The sequence below is a fragment of the Mus caroli genome, unplaced genomic scaffold (genome assembly GCF_978045245.1).
Source record: "Mus caroli unplaced genomic scaffold, Mus_caroli_1 scaffold_4, whole genome shotgun sequence".
NCBI lineage: Eukaryota > Metazoa > Chordata > Mammalia > Rodentia > Muridae > Mus > Mus caroli.
Window position 1 is genome coordinate 86716156 of NW_028227259.1, and position 13613 is coordinate 86729768.

At 35.2% G+C, this 13613-nt stretch overlaps 1 protein-coding gene across 6 annotated transcripts in view; it reads right to left on the reverse strand.

Moving 5' to 3' along the window:
* The window catches only part of Epha5 (EPH receptor A5), a 367297-nt gene that overhangs the window by 57806 nt on the left and 295878 nt on the right, over positions 1 to 13613 (reverse strand). For 3 of the 6 annotated variants that reach the window (XM_021161798.3, XM_029477706.2, XM_021161794.3), the window contains one exon: positions 5091 to 5156. The exons of the other annotated variants lie outside the window; for them this stretch is intronic. In XM_021161798.3, the coding sequence (XP_021017457.1) occupies positions 5091 to 5156 (66 nt within the window). The remainder of the gene's footprint in view (positions 1 to 5090; positions 5157 to 13613) is intronic. 6 annotated transcript variants of the gene reach the window in all.

The window sequence follows — 13613 nt, forward strand, 5'->3', positions numbered from 1 at the left end:
ATCTTTATGGCAAAACTTATATAAACCCCAAAATATGTAGCAGCATTAGAATTTTTGTCTTGCTTGTACACAATATAGTCTTTTAAAACCAGGTATCACTATGTAATAGCTTGCTGACCTGAAATTTCCTGTGATAACCAAGCTGGACTCAAGCTCACAAAAACCCACTGACCTCTGCCTCCAGGGTGCTAGTATTAAACACCTGGACCACCACTCTGAGTTAAAGTAGTTTCTTTAACCCATAGATTTTGTGCCTCAGCATTCATGTTTTTTCCTGATATAATAATGAATTTGGAGAACTTTCCATTTAGAATATTTAAAAGAGGCACAGCTTTAGGGTAAATTTTTTTGACTTTTGCATTTCAGGATTCTCTCCAATTAAATCAAGAGTTTGGGTTCCTGTTTTTTTGTTTGTTTGTTTGTTTGTTTGTTTTGTTTTTTTCTCAGCACAGTGTAGGTTGAATGAAGTAGGGTGAACTCAGTGAGTCAAGGACACTTGGGGTACATAGTATACTCCAGCTCAGTGTGCTTTACAGAGGAACACTGGTGGGTTGAGTTGGGGCACATACGATGAAGAATTTTATCCACTTAAAGAAGGAAGTTTTACTTAAGAGCTCAGTTAAGTCTATGTTGTAAAATATAAAAGCATATGAACATTAGGTTTTATCTATGAAACACTGCATAGATAAAGTTTGTATTATGAAAAAACATTTTTAGCAAGTGTGCAGTCATGGAGTGAGTGAGTGCATGTAAATGGGTGTTTATTGGATATTTAGGTTATATAATAGCAGAAGGTAATATGATTTTAATCTATATTTTTTCACATAGATACAAGAATGCAAGCGTCTTTATGGAGTAGGTCATACAGAGTTAAAAAATATATACATATCACCTCATTGAAATGTCTCAACTGTATTTCTCAGAAGAAATGCCTCTATATGGGAAAATTATCTTCTTCAATGTGAGCATGGCATGATGAATATTATATCAAAAGAACTTGCAAAACATTTGGGTATACAAAATTTGTAAGTGTTCTGTTAACTTTGCCTTGAATGATCACTAATAAGAGAATACTGCACACTTTCAGAATCCAAAGGTGAATTATAGCTTATTCTCACTGCTGAATTAAAATTGAATTCATTTAGAATTTTAATATAACAATACATTTTATAAAGCATGATAGATTAGTATTAGTTTCTAATTTCCTGCATAATTTATACAACTATTCCAAGAAACATGTAGTTAATATGAGAAAGAGGTATTTTTTTTTAATGATGGCTATGTAGGTACATGTTTTGGAGATACATACACATGAGTACAGATTCCTGGAGACATTAGAGGCATCACATCTAATGAAATAGAAGTTACATGCCATAGTGTGACACCCAACATGAGTGGTAGGAATCAAACTCACTCCATATGGAAAAATGTTATGTACTCTTAAACAATGAGCAGTGTCTCAGGTCCCTTGTTTTTTTTTAACCATTGTGTTAATATTTGCATTACAGGATTATGTAAAACTCCACTCTTATGTCTTTAACTAAAACAGTTATAAATACAAAAGTTGATTTGCATGGTGATTTCAATGATATTGGTAACTGGGGAAAAAAAAGAAATAAAACACAAACAAGAAGACAATATCTCAGGCTTCAAGAGGCAAAAAGCAGTTTTTTTTTTTTCCTTTTGCTACTGAGGTCACATGAAGAAGCATGTGGAAATATGAATATGGTGAAATCTACTGAGTAAAGATGAGAGTCACTCTTGGCTTGAATTTAAGATACTGATGAAGTGACTACTTAGGAACTAATATATTTCACTGTTTTTATAAATATTCCATAAGTATTTGTTGTTTTGCAGGAGCATAAACATCCAAATACCAGCAATAAATTGCAATGTCTTATGAACAGTAAGTGAAAATGTACTATATTAAAATTTGATAGTGTTTTTGAAAAATAGAATAATTTATTTTGAGAAGTGAGGCAATGATCACACTCTAGACAATAATGGTAAAATAAGAAAGACAAAAGGCAGTGAAAACAGATGTTCTGAAGATTATATGGGCAGGCTCCTTTCAGAAGTGGTTTAAATTCAGATATCTAAGTTACCTTCTTATATAGCAAAGAAATAGCTTATGTTAAACAACAGATTTTAGTTTAAGAAGGAAAGTGTTTGGAAAATTAATGCTGTATTTATAGATATGAAGACTAAGAAAATCAGATGTAATGATAAAAATAACTCGAGAACAAGAATTGAAATAAGATTAATTTAAAATTTCATATTGAAAATTAGGAAAATAATGTTTTGTGTTTTTCTGCTAAAATATATGAAAGAACAAAAAAATCACAAGCTTAGAAGCCCCAGGAAAGTTAAAAATAGCTGTATTTCAGAACTAAGAATTTGCATTAGTATTGTTCATATCATTATTTATACAAGTATGTTTCCTAAATTTAGCTCCCTGTATTTCTCCAATATACTTAAAGGTATTTATAAGGACTGGTGTATCTTCAAGGGGAGGTTACAAGGTATGTGAATCACATAATATTAAGATCAAAATCACCACACATATACTCATAATAATCTTTCTAAAAGAAAAAATGAGATTCCAAGATCTAAAGTATCTATAAATCTTTATGTTCATAAATGAGAAAGATTACAAAAATTTAATGAGAACTATTCACGTGGCAGCTGAAAAATCTCATATTGCTACACATACAAATTCAGGTGACATTATAGGAAATGCATGTCTTCCATAAATATGAGTGGTAAACACTTTATCCCGAACCTGAGCCCATCATTTTCATCTAAATATTTTTTACTCCACAGCAGCACAAACACATACACACAAAAAAAAAATCAATGTAGATTTTCATCCTACTTGGAACATTGCTTGGTGCAGGAAGTTAAGAACTGTTTTTATAGTTGGATTTCAACTGTGAAGAACATCATTCTCACATTCTTCCAACAACAAAACAAGAAAAAAATACTGAATGATTGAAAATATTATGCATGCGTGTGTGCATGTTCATGTGTGTACCTACAGGTTGATGTGTGCATGCTTGTTTGTGAGTGTATGAATGTGTGTGTGAGTGCCCAAGTACATGTTTATGTGTATGTTTGTGCGTATGTGTGCATATGTGAATGCTCTGTTCTCATGATGGAGGTCAAAAAGTGATAATCTCAATGAAGTTTCTCATCATCTATCTTGCTTGAGGAAGCTTTCCAGGTTTGCTGCTCCGTAGAAGAGACTACCTGTTCCAGAATCTTCTGGACACTCTTCGGTGTCCACCTACTATGTGCCAAGAGTTCTGTGATTACACATGTTCCCTGCACTGACACACTCAGTGTGTCTGCAAGCCTGAACTCGCTATCATCTGCATGCCGAACAGCAAGTGTTTTATCCACTAATCCATCTCCCACATCATTTTGTTGTTGATGTCTTGTTGAGTATTTTATTGTAGTTAACTTTTAACTCTACTCATTGTTTCTCAACCATGGATGTTTAAATGTTTAATTATATATGAAATTTTTGAAAGTTAGCAAAGATGTCAAACAAAATACTACTTATTTTTCTTATGACATTTTCTGTAACAATTTCTGTAACCAGCCATTTGTGTAAAGGAGAAAACACAATTTGGGAACCATTTTTTGTCTCATTGGGTGGTTGGCTTGTCTCTTTGCTTGTTTTCCATGCCATAACAGAAAAACTAAAAAAAATATATTTTACTTACAACTCATCATTTGTGTGATTTCAAGTGTTTGGGGTTTGTCACTGAATCCTGCTGCTAAGAGAAATGCATACCTCCAACACTGGGAGCAAATATGAACTTAGTGTACCTTCAAACCATTTTCCAAATGAGCAATTTTCAAGAGGCAGAGAAAAAGACCCATGAACTCCAATAGTCTGTACTAAATTTTCTTCCTGTCTCAGATCCCTTATCTCTTTTCTATCACCTCTGACGTGCAGTTCTGTGACCCCATTGCACACACAAATTTCACTCATCCAGAAAAAAAAACAATTATTCTCAAATAATAAATATAATAATTTAAAATACCTCTCTTGACTCAGTGGTTAATGCACTTGCTGTTCATCCAAGCAAAGTGAGCTTATTTCCCAGAACCTGCCGAGTCACATACAAACATTCATGACACCAATGGATCCAGTGTCCTCTTCAGGCCTCTATGGATATCTCCACACACATTCATACACACACACACACACACACACACACACACACACATATTATTTTATACTGTTGTCTTTTCCTGACAATTTTGACTACATTTGAAAACAATACACAAATGAAAGGACTTGGACTCTAGTCATCTAATCAACAAAAAAAGTCTATATAATTTTATAATCTATCTCACTATGATTTAGCAGATCCTCAAAATGTAAAAGTAAATTCTTATCTACCCCATCTTATACTATTAAATTTATAAGCCAACTAATTATTTAAATTTTTCTTTATTTGCAAATAATGATGGTTACCCAACTTGGACATTGATTCTAATTATAATTATTATTTATTAGTTCAGTGGCATCAAAATAGGAATATCACTTCAAATATCAGAATTAATGTAATTTCATTCATTATACCATTGTGTTTCCTCATCAATGTCACATGCATCCATGATAATTATGATGAGAGAAGACTGTGATCACATTATGGACACCCCATGGTTCTCAGAGACAAAATTGGTGATTTTTACCTGGACAGAAGTAGCATTGTACTTCCATGCGTGATATGGATTTTACTGAATGGAACAACGAAAACAGTGACATGTTAAATATGACAGATGCTGTACTCCTTAGAATCTGAAACCAGATTCAAATCAAACCACTGGAGAGGCTGGTAGAGGAAGCATAGGTCTTGGCAGATACACTCTGCTGTACTCACAGTTCCTTATTTGAGATAATCCATTGTCAAATTACTTAGAAGTCTCTCTTGAGAATGAGATCTATCTAAATTTCTCAAAGTTAAGGTTCACGGAATGGTTAGAATGTACAAAGATGGAGAAAGTAAAGAGATTCTGGACATAGTGCATAGAGGTGGACATAACATAGGAGTAAAGTGGGAGGGAACACTAACCATATTAGGCTTGGATGGGCAACAGCGCACAGGGAAGAAGCCCTCCCACAGCCACAATCGCAGCAACTGCAAAGCAAACAAGAGAGCCCAAGATAAGGAAGCAATCCCACTCCCTCCGTGCAGTATAAAGACTCTGGGTTTTACTTGGCGGTCTGCTTTACCTTTCAAAGGTACATAATTCCTGCAGGTAGATAATCGATTTTTTTTCTCAAGGTACCATTTAACTTAAGAAATCTTCCGGAATGAGAAATACAGAACTGTTTTAAGTAGCTTTTTTTTTCCTTTTTTTCCTTTACTTAGAATGATTATTCAGAAGGAAACATAATTAGCCAAAATATTTAAATTAATTATGTGCAATCAATATGATTTGCAAATAAACGTGCAAAATTAAGTATTTGTTTCCTTATGAATTCTCTCAGTTATATTTCGAATACAGAAGTAATTATTTAACGATGGATCTTGCCAGTAGCCTCATGTTTAGAGTGAGAAGAATGTCTTACCCTTTCGACCCACTGATACTTATTCCAGTGAAATTACTTATCATACTCTATTGAAACTATCATTCTAGGTGTTTCTAAAATAACTTATGAAAACCATCAATTTTAATTTCCATTTAGGGATGTTAAAATTGCACTCCCAAATGCATCATTTCAGATTACAGGTATACAAAAATGAGTTATATATAATGTGTGCATTTGGGGGGAATGCTGCAAAACTCAAAACGACTTTTAATTTTCCAAATACTGATAGAAAAAGCCTGAAAACACAAAGTAAATTATCTAATAAACTGTGATTTTATTGGTAGAAACCATGCACACTGATGGCAGAAGGTAGCAAGGAAGTGATTTAGTGCTTCAGTGCACCCATTTCCATTTATATTTTGAATAGCATTTATAGTAATTTCAGGAGAACTGTAATGAGACTGAGTAATGATATCATACACCAGCAGGTCCAGGCTTATGATTAAAATCTTCCTATTTTGAACGTGATTTGAAACGTTTCTATCTCATTTTATATGAAAATTTGAGAAGGAAAATCAACACAACCTCTAATATATTTCCAAATGCCTATGTGGACAGATAAGCATTTCCAAAGATAACAACAATGTTTTTTTTCTACACAAGAATATACAGGTCCACATGTTTTATTTCCTTCTTAACGTTTCCCCCTCTTCTCTTTCAAAGTATCATGATACTTTAATTCTAAGTTGTGATCAGTGTAGGTGTATTTGGTTATTGCTTGATATAAGAATATTGATACTAAACAATTTCTTTTAAATGTAAATATTTATGATTATGGATTTTTAAGATTAACACAAAGTGTATATGTAGGTACACATATGGAAAATTAACATACTTTATTCTTTAGGCAGATTTTAATGTATTTGTATTAGATAAATAGACTTGGGTAGCTTTATGCCATTACTATGACTAAGATACTAGGGTCTAAGTTTTTCCAAAGCAAATCCTAGTTCAAGCCAAAACCAAAATTCAGATCATCTCAGTACATCTGCCATTCCTGCTTTCGACTAGCATTCCACATAGTTTTCCAGAAATTCCAATGGTTATAATGTCATTCACGTAAATTTACTACTGTCCCTGTCTTGTGTCAGTGCTCCAATCACAGGTAGAAGGGCACTGACCTGTGGCCCACACCAGCCTATCAGTCTCTTTGTCCTGCACTGTTTTACTGAGAGCAGTCATTTCACTTGCTGTGTGTGGCTCCTTTTATGATACTGAGAATGTAGAGTAGAGATTGGTGAAGACCTACATATTACTAAGTGAAAACAAGAGCAGCTTGGGGCTGTAATTTATTCATTTGTTTGTTTGCTTGCTTATTTATTTATTGTATAGTGTTAGTGTCTTAAGATGGAGATAATACCTTGATTTCACTAATTTTATTTCTGAATAGAAATACGATGAATAACAACACTCGTTGATAATCACTATTAACCATAAAACCACCATATTACTTATGCCTACTAATATAGGAGATGTGCATATACATTTATTGTACATATGCAATACAATTCAATAAATAAAACTAAACAGCAATTATTGAGGCAAAGCTATTTAGTTGATTTTAGTGGATAAATGGCAATGTCATGTCTCCCTAATGTACAACTTTCTCCATGAACATTGTAGACATGTAGAATTGTGCTTTGAAATGCTTCCACTGTCAGTCATAATTGGGCATTATCAATAATCAGAGTTCAAACAACTACAAAACTGTTATGACTCTAACAATAGTACAAATGCTTTATTTAGTACTCTTATCTATAAAAACTGAGGATTACGCTGCATGGATTAAACTGAATGCCTCTACTTCTCTCCATCTCTCTCCCATGCAATTCATTATAATAATAATTAAAAGAAAACTCTACAAATAGTGTTCTTGAAATTTATTAATCTTTTCATCTGTTGTTACAATTTTGTTTTACTTTTGATAAGTTTAATAAAACAATTAAAAACACTTAAACATGTATTCAGCTGTTTTTTGGATCATTCCTTTGGATATTACTGACTCTAGTTAGACTTGTTTCAAAATAGCTGATAGATAAATAGGTAACTAAGTTAGCCTCTTGGTGTGTGATTTGAAAGCTATGAAACAGTGATAATAATGTGTCTTATTTCCCAAGACTGTTTAAAATTAGAGTGAGAGAGTATAAACACGTTACTTCAATCTACACAGACCTCTACTGGGCAAAGTAGATATAATTATTCCAGCAATATCATAAGTATAAAAAGAGACACTTTTTATCAAAGAATAATTAATTTTGTCATAATTTATGTGCTACTATAATATTAAGTAGTCCTCAATATAACATAATTGACTATCTACATGCAGATAGTTGGTCTAATTTTTAGGAGCAGCATAATGTTTTTAAAATTTCCACAAAAAGTGTTTTGTAAAGAGTTAGTAATGGAAGGCTCTTGTATTCATATGTTATTTGAAAAAAAATCTGAGATTTTGTTTTTATGCCTATGTGAAGCAGATAATAAGTAAAACAACTCCACAAACAGGTCACTTAAAATAAATCCATAGGTATTTGCTACAAGGATACCATACCAGCAGGTAACATTAAAATGTATGCTTTCCTTAATCAATGAATAGTTCAGAAAAGGCAGGTCAAAAATTCCTTCAAGCCTAGAAGATAATTTAGAAACTGATTCCAAATGTGTTAGAAATAGCAGCTGATAAAATCTCTGGGAGCTATGGTTAGGCACAGGTATATCTGCATTCCTAGAATCTCTTAGGACCTGGAAACCTGCAAGTAATGTCAGGCCCTATAAGAAGAGAATGACTATTGAAGGCTAAAATCACTTAGCCCTTTCAGGCATATAATTCAAAACATGTTTTCTTTTTAATAAGAAGCTTCTATTTATCTTCTGACATGAAAATGTATTTATCTTCTGACATTAAAATTTGAAAACAGAGTTTTCCACTTCTATGGGTGTGTGTGTGTGTGAGTGTGTGTGACATGTGCACCTGTGCCAGTGTGAGAAGATAATTTCCCTCTTATGGAAGCAGGTGATTATACCTCAAGGGAAGAGAATTTCACGATGCTGGATCAGAAAAACAAGACTAGAAGCTGTGAATCCCTGACACTTAAATTCTTAGGCAAGAGATCATAAGAAAGAACAATTAGATGATCTCAGATAAGTGATAAGCAAGACAGCCAAAGACCTGAGTTCTCAAAAGAATTGTTTGGATGGACATTTTTCTTTCATTTTAGTAGTAAAATAAGACAACTGGATCATTACTCCTCTAAGAATAAATTCACAGTCCTACCCTCTGTGCTGGAGTAAACAGTATATTATTTGGAGAGATGACCCATTGCTTACTCTCAGTCAAGTTTACATCTTTAATATTCATTGGCACGAGAAAATAAACTTTGAAGCCACTGTCCCAGGTAACGCTGGTGACAGGTAATGTCTGTCATTTTTGGTGCACTGATCCTACAAGTAGGATAAGAACAGTCCTCTGCCTTCAAATTGTCTGCATCACTGTTACAACATGTAACATGTGGTTGGTAAACATTTCTAAGGACGGGCTCATAACAAATTACAGCAAGTCATAAAAAGAGTCAAGACTAGTCACTACTTTAGTTAGCAGTGTACTCTAAGTAACTTTCCTCGAACCTCATCATTCAATTCTTTGTACCACATTGTTTCTCACATTCCCATTTCCTTGACTTAGTACTCTGAACGTTTAAAAGATCTCACAAAGACTTTGGGAGATTTACGGAGCTCCCTTTCAGCTCAATATTGTTTAAATGGAAATGCCACAAAACGCTGAAACAGATTTACACAAAACATAGCATGTCGGGTAAAACAAACTTAATTTTGTTTTAAAGAATACGACCTAGTTTGATCCTCTTGCTGGCAGAGAGCATTGATTAGAAGCCACTTTAGGGAGTGAAGGGTTGATTTCAGACCTATACTCTATAGTGTTTCATTAAAGGAAGCTCAAGGCAGGAACTCAAGGCAGGAGGCGCGTGGAAGAGGGAAGTGAAACAGAGTTCAAGGAGCACTCCTCGCTGGCTTGTGCCACATGGCTTGTTCAGTATATTTTCTGGTACAACTCAGTATTAATACTCTAGGCATAGCACCGCCTACAGAGGCTGGATCCTTCCTTACACGTCAATAACCAATCCATAAAATGCCCCATAAAAGACCTCAAGACAACCAGGTAAAGACAATACCTCAGTCTACCTTCCTTTCTCACTGGTCATTTAAAGATTACAAAAACTAAAGAGCACAGAAAGATTCCTTGTGCAGACTCAGCAATATATGCTCCATTTTGTTATTCATATGGGAGTGTAATAGAGATTATATCATATAAACGAAGGCAAAATCTATTATTTTTATTTACATTTCAAAACTGTAAATCTATGAATCTACCTTAAAGAAAAAATTCAAATATAAACGAAAGCAGAGTCATTTTAAGTTAGGGAATGAAAAAACAGTCAATTTATTACATTAAAGCCAATTATCTGAACAAACTAATTAGAGAAAAAACAATCAAACCAAAAAACAAAAATAAAAACAAACAAACAAAACTAAACAAATGCTTAAATAAAACAAACCCAAGTACTTGAGGAGGGAAGACTTTACACTGCACTTGAATCTTTTTTTTTTTCTATATTTTTCTATTCTATACGCAAATGATGGGTCTCTATACTTATTACATTTAATCATTTTAATGAACAGGAAAGCATTAAGATAGGAAGCCACAGTTCATGGTTTCCTCAAAGCAAGGCTATTGTGGGTTGGTCTGAAGCTGCATATATTCTAATGCTAAATACTGACTCTTATAGTGCAGTTGACCATGATGAACATGATGAGCGGATCCTCACCTATAACAAGTGCTATGTGAACCTTGCTCCTTAATTGATCTGGTCAATAAAACACTGGGGCCCGTGATGGAGCAGTGGAGGAAGAAAGGCAGGACTTGAAGATCGAGTAAAGGGGTTGCAAGGAAAAGAGTAAGAAAGAAGACAGAAGCAGAAGATGCTGCCATGAGAGGTGAAAACCCAGAAACAGCAGGTAACAAGGGACTGTATAGCTGGGAAATAAGTTAGAACAGCTAAAAACCTGTCCAACCTAGGCTTACGGCTTGCGAATAAAATACCAGGATTGGGTATCTTTTATACAGGCTAGCTGGAATTATAAATTCATTTTATATTCAGTGCCCATCACACAGCTTAGAACCATAACGACCCGAGATAAGTTTCTACTCCCGGAAAATGGGCAGCTAAGATAGCCTAGTACAGCATTCTAAAGTGACAAGAGCAGGGTAAAAACCAAACACTGCCTGTCACTCTGGAACACTGAGATAATTAAGGAGTCATAGCCTGAGTTATGGAGAGTTAACTAAGAGTCTTCCTCCTCTCCAAACTCACCCAAGCAAGTGGAGACAGCACCCTTGTGTAGAGCAGAGTTCACCACAAATGCCCCAGAGAGTGGAGCCTCCTCGTTCCTGGGAGAGATACTAGAGGCCCCAGAAGTGTGTCTGTCTAAGAGGCAAACACTTTCTCATAGGCATAGCTGGACATTCTGGGCATCTTTGTGCAAGCTCACTTTCCTCCATTCTTGCTCCCCCTCACACAGTTTTCTGCATCACTACACTAAACAGGACATGTGCAGCCAGGCTCCACTCTTGTTCCTGAACTGGGATAGACGTACATGCTGCCAGTGACTGCCAAACTCCATGCCCTCAGCATAACAGACATAAGAAAGCCTCAGCTCAGGAGTGCAGAAGCTGTAGGCTTATCTATAATCAGCCCCTCCCTACAAATAAAAGAATCAAAACCCACCACGGCAGAATCCTGAATCCAACACCAGAGAAAGACAAAGGTACAGGAAATTCTAGATCAGGTAGTAGGGGTTGAAAATTGATATTTTGGAAAAAAAAACGACACACAAAGATGACAAACACAATAAAGACCTTTTGCTTTTTATGTAATGCTATTTTGAATGGTTAAAGGGCATGGATCGAGAGGAAATTGACACTTTGCCAATTTTACTTAATTGTATTGTTACATTTTACTCTTAGCTGAGTAAGCAATTGTAGTTTTCTATGTCTTTTCAAGGAACAGGACCTTAGAAAAATTTCATGAGCCTCAAAAATGGAATTTAAACATGTGTAAAACAGAATGCAAACTATGTTAAGGCAGTCGAGAGCAGGACATGGAGCACAGATACTGCTCAGATGTGTGACAGACGGGAAGAAGAATAGGGTCAAACCTTACTAACATTAATAAAGCAAAATACAGTAGACACTACAATATCATAGTTACAACATAAGTTAAAATAAAATTATGGAAGCTTGTGAGACCCTGACTTAGAGCATTTCTCACTGGGTGGTAAAGCTCCTAAAACATTCCCCCAAGCTTGTTTTCCCAGATCTCTAAAAATACAGCTAGAAAGAAACTCTTTGTTCTCTATATCCAGCAAAAAAAAACTTTTTTTTTTTGTTTCAATACCTTACAATCAGAGATGTGATAATTGTAAAAAGACCTAGCCAGGTGCTTGCCTGGCTCCCTGTGCCAAGGACACCCCTCCCCCCACCCCCACCAGAGAAGAGCTGTAGCCAAACTCCTCCCAACTCTCCTCCCAACTCCTTCCAACTCCTCCCAATTCCTCACTTTTCCTTTAAAAGACCCCTACTGTTACAGCTCAGGGTCGAACTCCCCTGCCCTGCTCACTGAAGGAGTTCATCCTCAGCTAGCTGATAATAAAGCCTCTTGCAGTTTGCATCAGGTGTGGTTGTCCCTCCAGTCATTGGGGTGTCGGCTCATTCCGGGACTTGAGCAGAGGCCCAGCTTTGGGGGTCTTACAAGCCAGAATCAGAACATAAGATACAACTACTTATAGAGTAGCATGAACAACAGGCACAAAATGTTAAGAATTGGCAACAAGGCCTATCGGATATATTAGAACTAAAGGTAGAGAATTTTACAGGTCATAATAAGCAACAGAGAGAGAAAAATGAAGGTTAGAGACTGGGCTTAGAAGAGCAGTTGGTCAAAAGATGCAGAATTTTACAGATCAGACTTAACAACAAAGAGAGAAAATTACAAATTGGTAGCAGGGTCTAAAGGAGAACTAACTAAAATTAACAAAGCAAAATAAAGTAGATACTAAAACATCAAAATTATAATATAAGGGATGAAATAAAATATAGAAGTAAAGATTAGAACACAAGATACAAAAACTTAAAGAACAGAATAGGAACAGATAAGAGAAACACAAGACGTGTAGACAAGCCTTGGAGGAGAGGTTACAAAAACTATAACTCAGGCTGACCAAAGTGCCAGGATGACAGACATACAAGAAATAGAAAGGTCTGGAATATGGACACAGACCTTAAAAGAGGAAATTAAAATATCAATCAGAGAAAATATTCAGGTAGAGACAGAAATAAAATTGAAAAAAGCCAACAAAAGGTTGTTAGAAAACCTTAGTTTATCCAGTTAGTATATAACAAAAACCAGCAGATGATAATCATCCAAAACAATTTCCAGGACTTCGAATGGCAATCTGTGGATGTGTTGACGCTGATAAAATTTAAGGAATGTGTCATGAATTTTTTAATGCACTCACCATTTGTAAACTAAGCCCTGACTTCTTGGGCTATCAAGAACAGAATAATCCCCCCAGGACTGGAAAGATATGGCAAAAACAATATTGGAAATTGGTCCAAATTTACATGGCTTTCATGGTGGGAAGAATAGGGTAAGGAGATAGGGTGAAAAAAAAATAGAGCCAGAGGGATCAACGTTTCTAAGATTCATCTGTTTAATGAGAGTTAATATGCTGAGGTAGAGGGGCAAGCTGGATATGATGATGAAGCCTTGACATTATGTGCCAACTTGGCAGACTTAAATGCCTAGGACAGGGTTGGGAAAACAGGAAAAAGACTTGAGTCATTTTCTCAGGTGATGCAAGGTCCAAAGGACACATTCACTGACTTTTTGCAAAGGTTGACTTCAGTTGTAGATCAAACCTATTAACAAGA